The sequence below is a fragment of the Pecten maximus genome, chromosome 6, assembly GCF_902652985.1.
Source record: "Pecten maximus chromosome 6, xPecMax1.1, whole genome shotgun sequence".
NCBI classification, from domain to species: domain Eukaryota; kingdom Metazoa; phylum Mollusca; class Bivalvia; order Pectinida; family Pectinidae; genus Pecten; species Pecten maximus.
Window position 1 is genome coordinate 39,745,437 of NC_047020.1, and position 19,754 is coordinate 39,765,190.

Here is a 19,754-nt window from a genome sequence, read left to right on the forward strand (position 1 = left end):
TCTGGGGTTATCCACTCAAACTGATCACTCAGTCTTTTCAAGCGTTTTGAATGATGTAATAAGTCCAAAATACTAATGACGTTGCTATGGTATCAATAACCTTTAAGGTTTCGTTCACTTACTCCGAGTCATCAATGTTATGGAAAAAATTCATGGAATAAAAAAAAACAACATCTAATTATCTTTTTAATCGTAAAAAAAATAACAAGATTTCCATATCCCCCATCCAAAATTATCCCTGCTTAATTAAAATATACTCTAAATACCAAGAATGCATTTCTATACAGTGGATAACATAGCACTTTAGGATTACACTTACATACAATTGTACATGTATGTACACAGGCAAGTGGTAAAGCTCCGAGGTGAATAAAGGTATATTCACCATATAAAATCCGATAACAATATATAGTAATGGGAGAATTGATAGCGCTTCTTTGTAACACAGGGACTCGATAATTTGTTACAGTCTTTGTATAGCTGGACCACAGGGGCGTGTAGGTATTTCTGGCTATTTTTTAATATAAGACTAGACATGCCCCTGTGACCTTCCCTAGTGTGTATAGCAGATTTCAGAGATGGTTTTTTTTTTGGGGGGGGGGGGGGGGGGGGGGGGCTGCTAGATTAAAATTCAGTGAAATTGACATCCCCCTGTACAATGAACACGGCCGGGAGTTCTTAACAGAGAAATATGAGCAAGATCTTATATCTAAGCTAATCTATTAATTAGCCGAATGTTGTCGCGAGAGATTTCTTCTATAGAGAAAGAATGTTAAGACATATTTGCCTTCAAAGGCGATATACAACACATCAACACATAAACTATAATAAACGACAGTCATTTAAATATTTGTTTACACCGTTGTTTACAACATGAAATAAATTGTAAACCCATGGGCATTGTAAATCTAAGTAATATACTGTCGACATAGAAGATGCCTAGCGGCACGTTTAACACAGATCTGTCTATTGTCTAGATGTTCTTTTCGTGATTGACCGTATTTCAGTAATCTGATCAAACAGAAGGTAGCTACGATCGATATGTAACTCATTTGTATATACATGTACAAATGAACTAGTCTAACCGAGCTAGGCTTGTCCCGTTAACAGCGATTTGCAAGTGAGAGAGATATTCTGTTTTGGCATGCGCTTTCGATTCAATACTGACGGATCTAATCCTGTGTTAAATTGTCGAACAGGAATAAAGTCCAGTAGTAAAATAACAGTTAGACGCATATGGCTTAAGTACACTTGAATGTAAGCTGCTCACAAACGCGGATGACATTAAATGTATACAAATGTTATACGTTGCACACGAGCAGACGACACATATTGAGTATGGCTGTCCGCGCGGGGCGTGTTGATTAAAGCCAAGTCCCCATTTTCTCAGGATACGAGTGATGCTGCGCGTGCGACTATTACGTAACAAGGACAAATTAAAAATAATATCGTGTCAATGGATCAAACAGAAGAATCATTACTAAAGATGGCCGATTCAGAAGGTAAGTTGTAGTATTGATCGAATATTCCATTGTCAAATATTGTATATATGTGACCCCAATTGTCTATAATTGACTATATAGTGGTATAATATTGAAAGTTCAATGTTTTTGGCATTCTCTATTTTCTACTGTAGCTATTTGTATAGTTATGAATGACTATGTTATGTTTTTAAGAGTGGATTTGTGTATGTTGCATATCATCTCGTCTGCACGTGTGAAGACGCGTTGGAGCTGACATCTTTCCTCGAGTGTGAGCTCTTATTGATACAAATATTAATTATTCATATGTTGACCATGTTTACGAATCGTAATACAAATGATAAACATTTTTCATTTCATAGCTTATCACTGTAAATAGAGTTGCGTCCCTTTGTTTCGTTTGAGTGATAATGCTTGGTAAGATCAATAACGCAGTGAAATCGATAGATATTCTGTGACGAGATACATTAACACTGAGTTCAGTTTTCCCCCTTGGGGTTGGACTAAGATCACGCGCTAACAGACATCATTTGTGAAATAATATATCAAACAGTGGGTTTATATTGTGTGTGTTATCCAGTCATGGCGTCGTCGTCTCCCGACATCAATAAATATGCTTTTAATCATGAAGTCTGTAGCTCGGCAACAACAGTGCATTTAGATTGCTTGTTTGGTGTTGATAGTGCAAAGCAAGAGTATTTTTAGAATGGGATTTAGGCGAATACAAACGTCAGATTAATATGAGGACGGGGTTTAGGGGGAAACAACAGTCAGAGTGATATAAGGACGAGGTTTAGGGGACACAACAGTCAGAGTGATATAAGGACGGGGTTTAGGGGGACACAACAGTCAGAGTGATATAAGGACGGGGTTTAGGGGACACAACAGTCAGAGTGATATAAGGACGGGGTTTAGGGGGACACAACAGTCAGAGTGATATAAGGACGGGGTTTAGGGGGGACACAACAGTCAGAGTGATATAAGGACGGGGTTTAGGGGGACACAACTGTCAGAGTGATATAAGGACGGGGTTTAGGGGGGACACAACAGTCAGAGTGATATAAGGACGGGGTTTAGGGGGACACAACTGTCAGAGTGATATAAGGACGGGGTTTAGGGGGACACAACAGTCAGAGTGATATAAGGACGGGGTTTAGGGGGACACAACAGTCAGAGTGATATAAGGACGGGGTTTAGGGGGACACAACAGTCAGAGTGATATAAGGACGGGGTTTAGGGGGACACAACAGTCAGAGTGATATAAGGACGGGGTTTAGGGGGACACAACAGTCAGAGTGATATAAGGACGGGGTTTAGGGGGACACAACAGTCAGAGTGATATAAGGACGGGGTTTAGGGGGACACAATAGTCAGAGTGATATAAGGAAGGGGTTTAGGGGGACACAACAGTCAGAGTGATATAAGGACGGGGTTTAGGGGGACACAACAGTCAGAGTGATATAAGGACAGGGGTTTAGGGGGACACAACAGTCAGAGTGATATAAGGACGGGGTTTAGGGGGACACAACAGTCAGAGTGATATAAGGACGGGGTTTAGGGGACACAACAGTCAGAGTGATATAAGGACGGGGTTTAGGGGACACAACAGTCAGAGTGATATAAGGACGGGGTTTAGGGGGACACAACAGTCAGAGTGATATAAGGACGGGGTTTAGGGGACACAACAGTCAGAGTGATATAAGGACGGAGTTTAGGGGGACACAACAGTCAAAGTGATATAAGGACGGGGTTTAGGGGACACAACAGTCAGAGTGATATAAGGACGGGGTTTAGGGGGGACACACCAGTCAGAGTGATATAAGGACGGGGTTTAGGGGACACAACAGTCAGAGTGATATAAGGACGGGGTTTAGGGGGACACAACATTCAGTCAGAGTGTTATAAGGACGGGGTTTAGGGGACACAACAGTCAGAATGATATAAGGACTGGGTTTAGGGGGACACAACAGTCAGAGTGATATAAGGACGGGGTTTAGGGAGACACAACAGTCAGAGTGATATAAGGACGGGGTTTAGGGGGACACAACAGTCAGAGTGATATAAGGACGGGGTTTAGGGGACACAACAGTCAGAGGGATATAAGGACGGGGTTTAGGGGGACACAACATTCAGTCAGAGTGTTATAAGGACAGGGTTTAGGGGACACAACAGTCAGAGTGATATAAGGACGGGGTTTAGGGGACACAACAGTCAGAGTGATATAAGGACGGGGTTTAGGGGACACAACAGTCAGGGTGGTATAAGGACGGGGTTTAGGGGACACAACAGTCAGAGTGATATACGGACGGGTTTAGGGGACACAACAGTCAGAGTGATATAAGGACGGGGTTTAGGGGGACACAACATTCAGTCAGAGTGTTATAAGGACGGGGTTTAGGGGACACAACAGTCAGAATGATATAAGGACTGGGTTTAGGGGGACACAACAGTCAGAGTGATATAAGGACGGGGTTTAGGGAGACACAACAGTCAGAGTGATATAAGGACGGGGTTTAGGGGGACACAACAGTCAGAGTGATATAAGGACGGGGTTTAGGGGACACAACAGTCAGAGGGATATAAGGACGGGGTTTAGGGGGACACAACATTCAGTCAGAGTGTTATAAGGACAGGGTTTAGGGGACACAACAGTCAGAGTGATATAAGGACGGGGTTTAGGGGACACAACAGTCAGAGTGATATAAGGACGGGGTTTAGGGGACACAACAGTCAGGGTGGTATAAGGACGGGGTTTAGGGGACACAACAGTCAGAGTGATATACGGACGGGTTTAGGGGACACAACAGTCAGAGTGATATAAGGACGGGGTTTAGGGGACACAACAGTCAGAGTGATATACGGACGGGTTTAGGGGACACAACAGTCAGAGGGATATAAGGACGGGGTTTAGGGGGACACAACAGTCAGAGTGATATAAGGACGGGGATTAGGAGACACAACAGTCAGAGTGATATAAGGACGGGGTTTAGGAGACACAACAGTCAGAGTGATATAAGGACGGGGTTTAGGGAGACACAACAGTCAGAGTGATATAAGGGCGGGGTTTAGGGGGACACAACAGTCAGAGTAATATAAGGACGGGGTTTAGGGGGACACAACAGTCAGAGTGATATACGGACGGGTTTAGGGGACACAACAGTCAGAGTGATATAAGGACGGGGTTTAGGGGGACACAACAGTCAGAGTGATATAAGGACGGGGTTTAGGGGACACAACAGTCAGAGTGATATAAGGACCGGGTTTAGGGGACACAACAGTCAGAGTGATATAAGGACGGGGTTTAGGGGGACACAACAGTCAGAGTGATATAAGGACGGGGTTTAGGGGACACAACAGTCAGAGGGATATAAGGACGGGGTTTAGGGGACACAACAGTCAGAGTGATATAAGGACGGGGTTTAGGGGACACAACAGTCAGAGGGATATAAGGACGGGGTTTAGGGGGACACAGCAGTCAGAGTGATATAAGGACGGGGTTTAGGGGTCACAACAAAATCAAAACAAAGCACAAAAAGCACACAAGAAATGTTATAACAAATTCAACAATGGCAGCATAACCTTTTTCTCCCCAATGATTACGCCCATGACCAGTTTTGTTCCATCCTTCGATCAACAATCATACCTTTATTGGATTCCTAATGTCCCCATAAACAGAAGAAGAAACCAATCATGCAAGCGCCCACAAAAGGAATGGTTACATCAATATGATATAATATCTTTGAGACTAAATTTCGTTATTATACAATGTATAGCAGGATCATCATTCATACTCTCAAAATCGTTGATGCCTATTTGCTCTAGGATTTTGTTATTGTAATGCTCAGCAGATGTCTTGCACCTCGATGACGTTTTTGCGCTGTCAGGTACATTCTAGAAATGAAGCTAAGGATTTAAAACAAAGCAAACGTATTCGTCAATGAAACGACATATTTTCTCATGAATTAAACAATCTGTTTTCAGTTGTACTTGTAGCAATGACAACCACAATTGCAAAATTGAAATAAAATGTCCATTGTTAGAGATAATCAATATATAAAATCGTAGACAGTCGGTTCCCAGCACCAAATTATGCCAAAGGGAGACACGGTATGGATTTGAAGCGGGTTTAAACAGGTTGCTATGTAACTGAAATGGTCAGAAAGAAAAAAAAGACGGCTCGAGGCACACCGTAAGAACTATAGGTTCAAATATTTGGCAGAACCTTTGTTTTTTGCTCTTGCACGCGACCAACTATCGATTAGCTAATACAGTTGACGTGTTATAATGTTTTTTTCTATACTGAGTGTCCACGAAAAGTAGTACGAGGAAGGTATCTGTGAAACGTAAAGTCACGAAAAAAAATACACACTAAAATTTCATGTTATGTAGTATACAGCATTGGCATTTGGGCAAAAGACTTCAACAATGAAAAGCGTGTAGTGGGACTAGGTCGGATTATGTAGCTGCCCGAGGTTCGAATTCTTGTCTGGCCTCAGTGCATTTTCTCTCCCGTTACAGGATAATAATAAATAATTCAAATTACCGTCAAAATGTCAATATTAATTATTTCTTCCTAAAATTAGAAACATTGAGTTAATATAAATTATTAACCTCTTAATGTTTATTAATAATCTAACATTGAAGATTTAGAAGTATGTGAGTTGTAGTACCCATATATTTTTAATAGAAAACGACAGTCATGCTATAGCTTTACGCAATGAAGCTTAACTGACCTCGCCATTGTTTTAATATGCATTGTGTTAAAAACGGAAACATATGGAAAGGCGGTTACTTTATCTTCAAGATCCACACTCTGTGTGAAGAGATTCTGTATGAGCAAACGGCGACTGTCGAGTACTACCACAACACTTTTAAGTGTATGCGGATACTTCCTTAACATAAAACGTCTACGCGACTGCATTTCAGGAAGCTAACTTCCGGTGACAAGTAGTTACATATATAGACACGCCCATTGTGGATTCACAAGGAAGAGACCGTAAGGTCAAAGCGTACATGCGCGTTTTCATCTTCCCAAAGCTAATCTAATTGACTACTTTTATAGCTAGTTAAGTTTCTTTCTTTCTTTTTTTTTTTTTCTTTTTTTTTTTTTTCTTTTTTTTCTTTTTGAGGGTGTAGTCGTTAATTATTTTGTAAGTATGAAGTAACATGGGTTTTAAAGGGTTGAACGAAGGTTCATGGCAAAATTCATGACCCACATGACCTTTTTTGTGAATTATTTCATACGTAATCTAAGATACATATAAAGTGCATAGCTCCGGAATTTGTGTTAAGGTCCTTTTTGTTCAAAAAATATTTGTTTCAATTCATCGTCATCCTTGCTAAGGATGAAATTTATTTTTCAACATTCATGAGGTCAAAACAACATTGGCCTTCTGGATAAATTTCATTCCTTTGTATTTACATTATGATTATTTTTGATCATATCTGTTGAAGCTAAAGCCCGAAATTATAAAGAAAAATGCATTTTGTTGTTTTTACATGGGAGTGGTGTCGGAGAAAGAACAGCCGTTGTCGCGGGAAAGTGTAACAGTTTTTAGCAACTGTCGTAACAACAACACAAACAAAACGTAGTTCCATCTACAACACCTATTCTGTGAGATTTTAGAGTGATTTTTATGTTTCAAACATTTAGGAGACCGTAACAACATTGGATTTATGTAAACATTACATGGTAGATCGTGTTTATTTAAAAGAACACGAGATGAAAAAGTCCGACGGCGGATAGTACTACTCGTTGTAACGCGGTCACCGACATTACTACATACACACTGTGATGAGGCTAATGATGTTATGAAAAATGAATATAATTTTCGCCAATGCTTTTAAGCATACTGGATGTAAATGTATAGGAGTGAATGTCCACCTAAAGATAAGACAATGAGACAACGTCTAGGTAGACGTTTGGAAAGAAACATGTTTTTATAGAGGAAAGTAGAGAACAGATGAAACTACATCTGATTCAGAACTCGGCTCTTACGAATCATAAAATGAAAACAACAGGTACATTTTTTATACTTTTCTTTCAAGATGTGTTATTTATTCAGGGGAAAGTCGATTGATGTATCGAGAGAAATACTGGATTGAAAGAAATATAGGTCTCCTTGTGTCGTTCCATAGCTACCGTGTGGTCCACTTTGTAATCAATACTATTTTATTGGAAACCTCTAGGTAATCAAGATCCGATACGAATGTTGTTATCTCACGATGTGCTCAAAGATCGATTTGTTTCTTAAGATACAGCAAAGAAAATTAGCTACAGACGGAATGGATACTGCCATCGACAAGACTATGGACGACAGGGATCGACGCTTGTTCGTGCACAGTTAATAAAACACAGAAAGACCTCTGGGTCGTATGCAGTGTTCGTGCATTGCTGCCAATGAAAATGGCGAAAAAACGAAATTTCAAACAAGATCTAGAAATCATCATCGACTGACTTATGACCGTATAACATGAAATATTTGTATTTTATAAACGTCATTTTGCCCGTAATTGATAACTGATTTATTGCAAGTTGTTCGATAAATGTCTACGAAAGGTTGTATCACGAAACAAACATTATAAAGCCACAAAATAAAGCACCCACGAATAAGTTTTTGTTATGCAGTACATATCATCTTTGTGTCTGGAGGGGATGCATTTTTTTGCTGTCAAATCCTATCGGTTGTCATGGTGATACTGATCTCCCTTGTAGAGATAGTGATGACTGCAGCCAAGAGAGACGGCGGGGCTATCATGAGGCTGGAGCGGATGTTTGGAAGTGAGATCGACCAAGCCAAAGTTCACCACGTCGCTGGGGGTCCATACAAAGGCATCCTTATCAACAAAGCATCGTCTGGTAATACTCATATAACCGAGGGGGAGGAGGGGGGAGGTTTACAGAAATAAACAATAACTTATGTAACCGAGGAGGAGTTGAGGGGAGGTCTTACAGAATTAAACAATAGCTTATGTGGAGGAATATATATTTTTTGAAAATGTTATGGTGTCAGATCAACAGCTATTGCTTTTGACTTTGTATGCAGTCCGACAATATCATAATTTGACGCTTGTATGTATATTTTTATAGGTAATACTTATATAATTAAGATAAGGCAGAATATATACTCACTTTCGTTAGTAAAATAGGCTTTGATAAGTAAATATATCTAACAAACCCCGTTATATCAGTTTGTAACTGAACTAGAATATAGTTAAGATTGATAGCTCACCTATATACTTTACTATTTCATATTTCACACGGTATTCCACAATATCGGTGTATACTTGGTAAGTACTATTTCACACTATAGTGCACAATAGCATTACATACTTGGTAAGTAAAACCTTGCCATTATCATGATGTGTCTATAAGATGAATTTTTCACACCAGGTCTAGTGGACGTGGGACCAGCAGAAGGCAGACTCGAGTTTATGGCCTATCTTGTCAACGAAAGCAAACACAACGAACATCTACAGGTACTGCTTCTAATGCAGACCACAGGGACCTGAGAATTTGAAGACTGTACGTGAATTTAAACCTTCCCTAATGTGTATAGCAAATATTTTCAGACATTTTAGGGGGCTAGATTGAAATTCGGTAAAAATGACACATATCCGGCTTTCATTATGTACCGATATGTACCGAAACGTCTGAAACGATGCTGTGTACACTAGGGTAAGTCTTAATACACATAGACTGTAACAAATTATCAGGTCCCTGTGTCGCAGGCCCTAGTCTTATACTTTTATACGTATACTCATGTCTTATCATTTACATAAATTTGGTGAATACATCCATATATTTACATTTCCGGTGTGTTCGTTAAATTTCCTTACTAACGAAAACATCATTTACAAGTGTGTAAACATCAAATTTGACGCTTAGGAATACATTGTCCGTAGCCGGACCGATGCACGCATGCGCAATTAGTGTGAATGCGCAATGACTATTTTCGTTTCTGTTTTGATGGTATTTCCAATAAGATATTAATGGAATATGTTAGAATTAACTAAAATGTTACGTTTAAATCTATAATGCTTGAAATCTCTTACAGGAATCGAATTTAAAAACGATGTTACTGAGGAACTATATTTTGTTTATTCCTGTAGTTGACAACCTTTCCCGTCTAATTGGAATCAGCTGTTTAGCGATTCAATAAATTGTTTGGCTATTACGTCTTTTCGTATAACGCCGAAAAAAGAATGCAGATTTAAGTGTTTGATATCATTAATAAAACCACTGGATAAAATGTAAACAGAAGGAATAATTCTTGTTTTGTTTTATCGTTTACTGGTGTGTGTAAACTGTATGTTTTTACAGATATTTCAACATGACGCACTTATGTGCTTTACTTAAAATATATGTTAAAAAACGATAGATAAGTCACATGTTTTGTGCATGGAATCATATTAAATAAACCTCGCCGATCAGATTTTTAAAGGTATGTATACATCTGCCCAGAATATGGAATACTCATGTTTATTTCTGCATTACACCTCGGACGCGCTTCTAGTTTCGCTATGGCTATAAGTATAATAAAGTTCATATCTAAAAATAGAATGGACTGAGGTCACTCATGCAGATTGAATTATGACGTCACAATGACGACAACAGTTTATCGTAAAGATATTCGATAATGACAAGAATTTTTTTTTTTTTACTTTTCAACGTATATTCCAAACGAACAATACATATATTTGCAATGTATATGCAAATTCTATAGGCCAAACATCACTTCCTTTTCCCTTAGGATCACTGGACGCTGAAGTTCTGGTTCCGCGGTACTGAGGACGGACTAGTGAAGAAAAACACCTACACAGACTACTTCCGGGAACTCATGGACCCAGGAGACTTCCCGAAAGGTAGGTTACTCTTGTAATCTCCTGGAGTTTTCCTACAGCAAGTGGTTCTTGATTTTTGTTCATTGTACCACATAGCCTGCGACTTGTCGGTGATAGTATAGAAAATGTAATGAGATTTAGTAAATGTATTTTGCGATGAAACTATATCAGACTACTAAACATTTGAAGTATTCTGACTCAAGGTTTACTCATTGTGGTTACTGAATCTTATCTGTGTCGTTCGCAAATGGCTTTCACACATTGTCTATGGTTTCACGGTCGTGCATATCAAGTCCTACCCAAATTTGTACTTTAATGCTCTTCGCTATGTACCCTAGTGAGATCACGGCACAACAACTCTTAGTAGAAGTTGCGTAAGAATATAGGTCTAATTTTACATCATCTTAACCTCATTGATCCGCCATAAAAGCGGTATTTCTTTGGCGTGTCGGTGGAAATAACAAAATATTGACAGAGTAGGGAAAACACATGTACTATGTGTCTGTATAATACAAATGCGTCAATAAAGAATGTTCATTTGAATCATGATCTTCGAATATGACCATTCACTGTTGGAACACTATGACTTTACATACGCCTGCAAACGTTCCACACCTTATTTGAAGATAAACTTTATTTATTTTACAACAATTGCGAAACAAGTTATATCAACTTATATTAATCATGCTGTGGAAGGAAACCGGAGTATCCGGGGAAACCCTACGTAGCCGGGCAGGTGAACCTATACCATTTCAAATCCGATCGGGGAATCGAGCCACGGCCGTTATAGTGAAAGGCTTCTCATTTGAAATGATCATGTTGCATTGTAATCCTTTTGTCTATGGATTCAATCTCGTTTTTTTCTCGATCTCATGAGGTGACACATGGAGACATAATTCATATCATCTGCTTATTCATATCTGTACGATGACCAGCTCCATTCATTTTTCTCATGAAATCGAAGAAAACAATTAAATGTATACTGCTGTACATCACACAAGACGCCTTAACACTGGAATGGTACCTGTCTTTCAGATTACATCGGCTTTATCAAGAAAGCCCTTGTTCTACTACAAGGTTACTCCGTGATCAAGAGAGTAGAACTTCAAGTCAAGCAGACAAACGACCAGTCCCCCGAGGACGTGATTCCCCCCATACGTAAGTACATATGTGATTAATACTTAATGAACCAACAACATGCAGAAGTTAATACACAACAAATGCTTGCGTGAGTTCAACATTCTCTTTGCTTTGTAGCTCACCGGTTACGAGTAACCGTGCGCTAATGCTGACACCCAGACGTCCGCGTCGGCGTCCCATCCCAAGATTTTATTTTCGTTTTTTTGTGGTGTTTTTCAAAAACTTAAAAAGCTTTAAGCATTCACCAAAAACTCACTTAAAAATGTTTTGAGTATTTTTTTGGGTTTTTTTTTTTTTTGGAAAGTTCTGAATTTCATAAGTTTATAAGCATGCACCTTACATCCTTCAAATTTGGTACATGTATACAAAAATACGTACATTCATTTGAGGTGTAGGAGTGCTGTAATGTCGGAATAACGTGGAAATATTTTGTAATCTATTTATGCTTTGGACTCCTTTTTTTCCACCGAAAATCACTTTAAAGTATTTTAAAGACTAATTAGTTGAATCAAATACAAAATTAGGATTCCTGGGACGAATAACAACAATTGAAGGTTTTGCGTGACGGGATAAGGTAAGAAGAAAGAACTTTCGCTGGGAAGATTTAATTAAATGTTTTGTAGGAATGGAATCGGTGATAGCGATGGCCGCAGTACACTACCAGTTACATGTATAATGGTTCATTTTATTCCACAGGAAGTTTTACCACCGTTTTCACACCAGCATCAAACTCCTTCAGCTTCGTACCGGAAGTGTGTATCAATCAGAAATCTTTCATAACGTTCAAGGTCAAGGCAGCATGTGACGTACGTATCGTATTGTCCTCAATTTATGGTGACGTCAACCACAAAGCTCACGAAATCGTTATTGGCGCCGAGGGAAATACAAGATCCTACATCCGGGAATGCGCCAATGGCGTTGTCAGGGCAGAAAGCATGACAATGAATATATTACATGAGAAGAACTTCCGGTATTTCTGGGTCAGCTGGGCGGATCAGTATTTGGAGGTAGGACGTGGCGCTCAGTATGGACAAGGGAGATTTCTTCAGTGGCACGTGTCACCTAAACGACAGTTCAAGGTCAACTGTCTAGCTGTCGCCACCAGCAAATCAACTAGAGGTCATTGGGAGTTCGCCGAACTTCTAGGTAAGACATTTTGACGGATGAAGGTCATATATTTGTTTGTTTTATAAAACGAAATGTTTCTTTTTCTTGTTCTACCTTTTAAAAAGGACTTCGACAATGAAACATATTGTATATTCCAAGATAAGCTATAGAGTGTGACCCATTTGGTTATCTGATATATATTATGCTATATTGATGTAGGATAACCTATATAAAAGTACATTCTTTTACAGCCGATTACAAAGAAGAAGGTAAATTTACCTTGTATATGTTATTAAGCTATGATCTTGATAGCATGTTGCAATGCGCATGCTCTGCAGTTACGCACTTCCTGTGCCTTTTTGATACCTCCCTGCAGTATCATAACGAAGACATACTCGATATAACGATATCGGGACATGTCTATAATAAGACTTTGGAAAACATAAAAAAAACGTTAGCATGGTATTTCTTTAGCATGTCGTTCCGGTTCCTTGAGGGAAAATCGCGAGGAAAACATCAAGGAGATTAGAAATACTCCCCTCCCTTTTCAATTATTCTTTGATAGCGTTGTTTTCTCATTTTCACCTGTACATCTCCAATAGAATTTTTGTTCTCCTATCGAGTTGCATTTCATCTTTTACATTATCTCCCCTTTTCTCCATTGCACTCTTTCATAATATTCAGCTTCTATTATATCCTTTGGACTATACGAGAACCTCCCTTTTACGACGAAGAGTGGTAGTCTTTCGGCCCCAAGACAACAATATGTCAGATTGTTGGTATTAGCATTGAATTACGTTCCATATTCCATATTCCATGTATAATTGCTTTTGAAGAAACTCTAAAAACTCGTATTATTTTTGGACATTGAAGAAGTCTTTGGAACAGAAAATAATCATATGGTTTATAATAACGTACTGTATTTCTACAGATTGATAGACTTTCGGGTGCCCTCTGCTTTGTATATATAGTGATGCCTTACAAATGATTAGTGTACATAAAATGTACTTTCGGGTATCATCCGCTTTGTATATAATAATATATTACAAACGCTAGGAGGACTTTCGGATATCCTCCGATGTGTATATAATGATTAACAATACATTATTTTTGTGATTTGTATCGATCACAAATTCAACAGTATTTCCGGTTTTTTCTCATTCAGACCCGGAAGTCGAAGCGGGAAGAATCGCCAAAAGAGCCCGTATCAGAGAACAGTATGTTTGGCTATCGAGAAAATATCGGCTTTTGCATTTTCTTGAGGACGCCTTTCCGAACGTCGTCAAAATCGAAGATCTCGTAAGGTAAACTTAAACATATAGTAGTCCAGTTATGTAGGGTAAATGAAAAATTCTTGTCAGACGTGTATTTAAATAGACCACAATTATGAATGTGGCACTTCTTTGAGCATACGTTCAACATGCAATCAACTGCAGCATCACAATTAATTTCCTTTTGCTCATGTATCCATAAAAACTCTTAGATACAATGTATGTCGCATTTGATGATTCTTATCCAAATAACGTTATAACATTATAAACACTATCTTACCTTTATTTGATAATACGTTGTTTCTTAGTCAGTGCAAGATAAAAGTGACTGATACATTAGTCATCGCCTTGGTGCTAGCGGAACTCCAGGAACGCGGTCTAATAAAGGAGGTGGTTGACGGACACTGGATGCGGAATCACGGAGGAGGTTCCGCGCAGACGGAGGACGGTATGTACTAACAGTTACGTCATTCGTTGACATAACGTTAGAATCAAATGTCTTTCAAGAGTACTGGAGACAAGAAATGGGTTATGGGACATTTAACGTGTGTGTTTTCATGTTTGTTCCATAATGATTTCTCAGTTAGACTGGTTCTCTCTCTCTCGGCTCCCAACCCTCCGCCAGGGCTGCGCTCCGCTCACTAGGGTCCTCTGTAGCGTACATAAGGGAGGTAACTGATGAGGGCACCAGTCAATTTGTTAGTTTTCAATTTGCAGTTGCCGCTGAAACTAGAGAAAGAAATAACCAATTTATACAAATTATGTTGATTACTTACTCATTTGTCAAAGTTCATTAACATAAATCATCTGTCGGCCATGTTTGATTTACAGAGGTGAAATTGGTGAAAGTGATGCCAGTTCTCAGTTCAGGTGACCAGCCGACTATCGCCATAGTTACCACGTTGTTCTGTGAAAAACTTGCAGTTGATGCCATGATCGATGACAAGACTACATTCGTCAAGTGCAAGACGGAAGGCAGGTCTTATTAATGTACTTTGAACCGAAAAAAAAAATCATAATGATCATATTATAGATCATTGTCGAAACTTCCGTAACCTACCCGAATCAGCCGAAGTTGGACGATTGATAAAATTCTGAATGCTCCGATTTTTGCAAACTCATATATTTACTTACAGATAAGAAGTGATGCATGATGAATGATTAAGTGGTATCTATAATATATTTTAACAAGCAGCACGTTCATAAATGTATTTATTTAAAATCCGCTGAGAAGCTTACAATTAGTCAATATATATAATGATTTTCACTATAAATGTAGTGATTATATATATAGATATTAAGTCTTCATGCTTCGCCCAATATGTATGATATAATAAGTAAAACTATCGTAATTTTACGGTTTTTCTATATAAGAAATATATGTGCACCCATTATATACATAATAGTTAGCTCTAGGAACGATAACTCTTCAAGTATTACAGCAATCGCAACATCTCGGGGAAATTTCCGGCAACACTCGGAAATCTACTCCCTCGAACAGTATTTTCGCCGCCCGGCATTACGAATCTATATTTGAAATGAACTTATGTCAACATTTTAGACACATATATTCATGGTTGAAATAAGGAGATATTCTGTAATTGAGAAAATTTGACTAGGAATTTTATTTTGATATTTTATGTTGTGGTTTATTTAAGGTAGGTTATACAGTATACTGTACATGTGTGTAGTAGATAGCCTCATATACATATGTATATACAAACGTCCAAAGTCTTACTGTGTCTCCATATTGTTGTTTAACACGTGCCTTTTATCATATGTCACATACCCGAACACGTGCAAAACGGAACAAAAGCCTATTGCGCATGTCCCTGTACTATTCAGATATGAGGAGTTTTATTGTGTTTTTATCTGGTCTGAAAGGATTAGGTAATGAAACAGCATTGCTATGTTTTGTGTTGTACAGCGAGGCAGTGCAGAATAGGTGAGACGTAGTATCTAGGAGTTGTTTTTTTAATTAGTAATTACTAATTTTTAAATTAACAAAATGTAAGTACACGTATTAAGTAGATAAAGAAACACACGGGCTCTTTCAGTCTGATACAGCATGATACACAGTGTACATTTTGTAGATATTCAATAGAGCATCGAGGTTGTGTGTGTTTTTTGTTGTTTATTTTTAGTAGAGGAATGTTTTGAAGGGCTGGAGGTAGACATATTGATAGTAGATCACATTTTAGATAGATAGATGTATTTTAGCGAACTCGGTTTTAGTGCATCATCAAATTACAGCAGATTAATAAATTTGCACACTTACAAAGAAACATACAGAGCAGGAGAAAAATGAGATTAGAAAAATTATGATTTTGTGCGTATTTTACCTCGGAAAGTGCTGAAATAATATCACCGCTAGATTATTTAACATTCGCAATATTTAATATTTTTCTTCTTCAGCGCAACATACATGTATCTTTGACCTCACTTTGTAGTAGAAGGGGAACTAACTCTAGATATCTTAGAACGAATAACCTGTTTATCTAGACATGCTGCCTCGTAGAAAAATAGAAACAGTATTATCTATTTCACATAGATACATAAAACCAAATGAATAAATAGATAGATAAATAAAAAGAATATTTTAACGGAATGTATGTTACGCCAAATAGAAATGAATGTGTTTTCTACACCTGAAATTTAAAATTTTACCAATATTATACATTGTATAGAGTATGTTTACTTCAACAGAGTTTGTCTGATATTGTCTATAAATACTACGTCACCAAAATGTGGAGATATGATTTTTTTTTTTTTTTTTTACAAAATGAATATGTTGTCATAAATAAAGCATATACTCTTTTTTGCAGCGATAGATTATGATGAATATTACATTATGGAAGAATAAAAACAATATCTTACCTTGAAAAAAAAAGTGGTTTTTCTTTTCAGGTATAGAGGAGTAGTCGTCTCCCCTATAGTTCTATCACGGTGTTCTATCGTTTTTCTTAGATGTTGTCATAACTCAAAATGCCTCCTGACTGACTACATCTAATATGTGTCAGCGAGCACGGTGAGGAAGGTTCTATGTTTCTCCCTAATCACGTTCTTTCTCACCTGTAGGTGAATCTCAGGTGTACACGACCGGACGGGTCGGGAAACACCGAGTGGTATCGACCAAGCTCCCCTGTAACCCCGGGGACATCGAGGCTTCAAACATAGCAGCCGGGAACTCCGTCACTCGCCTTCTTGGTAATGGCATTAGTGAACATGCATGCGCAATCATGAAAAGACCACAGGTGTCCGAAATCGTTTGAAAACTACATATTATGACAATAGTTATACGATCAATGTGCTTTCGTATCAACATTTTTGATTGGTTAGATTATAATCTACATTTATTGTACCTTTACTTCCATTGGTGTTTTACTTTTAAAGTATTTCTAGAGAAATATGTTATTAGTTGCCTACCGGTGAAACCGGAGAGACTATAGGTTTCCTCCCCGTCCGTCCGTCCGTCCGTCCGTCAACTCAGTTTTTCGCACTTTTCTCAGCCGTGCTTCAAGGGGTGTTGATGAAAGTTGGTGTGTAACTTCAGTTTGAGTAGCTTCAGATCAAGTGCGAGTTTTCGTGATTTTTGGGTCAAGGTCATGGTCACTTACTATTTTTAGTGGGGGCCGGAGGGATGTTTGTTTTTCACTACAGTGAAATAATACATCACTTTTACTGATTCGAAATTGATTTATTGCATAACGAAGTTGTGACATAAATGCATTTTTTTAAACTACTGCATCAATTATATAGAAAAAAAAGAAATGGCTCAAAACACAGTGTAATGAAAATACTACGTTCCAAATTTACTGCAAAATATAGTTTATTGGCCGTTATTTCAAATATTTCAGGGACCTTCAGCAAAGTAGAGCATGTGTTTCTTGTCGGAGTTGGAGGCGGAGTATTGTACGAGCATGACCGGGATGACACCGTGACGTCGGATGACCTTGTGACCTTGGGTGACGTTGTCGTATCCATGCCGTCAAATGGAACCAACGCCATGTATACTAAATGGCACAAACGAGAAAATGTTGGGAAAGAGGGTCCAAAATATTCCCCGAGAACTTGGCACAGTCATGACGATACATTAAGACGGATCGCGAAGAATCTGAAAGACAAAAGTGTGAATACTTTTGACCATCTTATAAAAAGCGCGCTTTTACAGTTAAACGATTCTAAATTCCATAAGCCATCGAATGCGTCCGGTACACCAGGTGCCTCTAACACTGAAGAGCTCTCGGAAAGGGGGACAACTGTCGTGAGTGGGGCAATTGCCAGTATAAGCTGTATGGATGATGACGAAGAGATGCGAATGTCGTTCGCAAAGACAAACCAAATAAAAGCCTTCGATAAGGACTTTGAAGCTGTGCTTGAATCGCTGGACGGAAACAGGAATGAAAGCTATTTAATGATTCGCGGCATCGCCGATTTTCTGTATGGCGGCCGCAAAGGAATGGCAGCCATATGCTTCTCTTGTGGCAGCTGTCTGCATGAAAACAATATTATTAGCCTTGAACTAGTCAGTTATACTGAATAACTTATACCATTGGTGCTTTGTCTTAATAGAATACCTTTATAAACAATTCGGTGCTAAACTTTCTTTTTTATAATGTGAATGCCTTGTGGCAGTGCGATCAAACAATATTTTGTTTGTGAATCTTCCTTGAAAATATTCATTGATATGTAAGATTTGAGACAAAATCCTTATCCATTGTTTGGTGAAAGAGTTCGTTGCACTGTAAACAAAACATATCTTATAATGATGATCCGTACAGGGTATGGAGTTTGAATACAAAAGTGCACGTGTCTTACCTATAATTACTTTATGTATCCGTTTTTAACCTGATTCTATTTCCGTCATATTTGATATAATGCAATAATGTTTACATCATTATATTTTGTTGTTTTTCGTGTTGTTGTTTTTGTCTGATCGTCATTAACGATTAATACTCTGTATTAACATCAGACATGAAGTATGTACTCTATTTTGCATAGTTCCAGGTAGATGCTTGATTACATAAACTGCTATCCTGATCGGTTCATTCTTCTGAATAGTTCTGCTGTTGTATGCATTCCGTGCCATCGACGAATAAATATATTTTTATATCGAAACATTTTTCTTACATTTGTACAGCGTGGTTAATACAAGTGACTTGTACATACTATGAGAAATGAATTACAATATCCCTATTGTGAACTTTCCATTTTCTTATAGAAACAACCATGCTTTCTGAGCGTACGGTAAAGTGTCACACAAGACAAAATGACAAGAACTAACATTTGCTCACTAGAAAATGCTATTTCCCTTTGTGTAGCATGCAGTTCGATGATACATACATATGTATTAAATGTCTTTTAGATGCATTGACAATGTTAGTTTTATCGCTAACATAGATCTCTGTGATAGAGTATATATAATATACACGATCTCCGCTAGTTTTACCTCTAATATAGATCTCTGTGATAGAGTATATATAATATACACGATCTCCGCTAGTTTTACCTCTAATATAGATCTCTGTGATAGAGTATATATAATATACACGATCTCCGCTAGTTTTACCTCTAATATAGATCTCTGTGATAGAGTATATATAATATACACGATCTCCGCTAGTTTTACCTCTAATATAGATCTCTGTGATAGAGTATATATAATATACACGATGTCCGCTAGTTTTACCTCTAATATAGATCTCTGTGATAGAGTATATATAATATACACGATCTCCAATAGTTTTACCTCTAATATAGATCTCTGTGATAGAGTATATATAATATACACGATCTCCGCTAGTTTTACCTCTAATATAGATCTCCGTGATAGAGTATATATAATATACACGATCTCCGCTAGTTTTACCTCTAATATAGATCTCTGTGATAGAGTATATATAATATACAC

General features: G+C 38.1%; 1 protein-coding gene across 1 annotated transcript; it reads left to right on the forward strand.

The window, feature by feature from the left end:
• The first annotated feature begins 1,176 nt into the window (after positions 1-1,176).
• LOC117329759 lies at positions 1,177-18,961 on the forward strand. The gene is given in 13 exon segments (XM_033887882.1): positions 1,177-1,502; positions 8,197-8,340; positions 8,875-8,960; positions 10,235-10,346; positions 11,361-11,483; positions 12,162-12,611; positions 12,824-12,841; positions 13,738-13,876; positions 14,152-14,291; positions 14,675-14,818; positions 16,922-17,050; positions 17,701-18,296; positions 18,298-18,961. Coding segments are annotated over 13 exon segments (2,199 nt in total). The 5' UTR covers positions 1,177-1,456; the 3' UTR covers positions 18,370-18,961.
• The last annotated feature ends 793 nt before the right edge of the window (positions 18,962-19,754 follow it).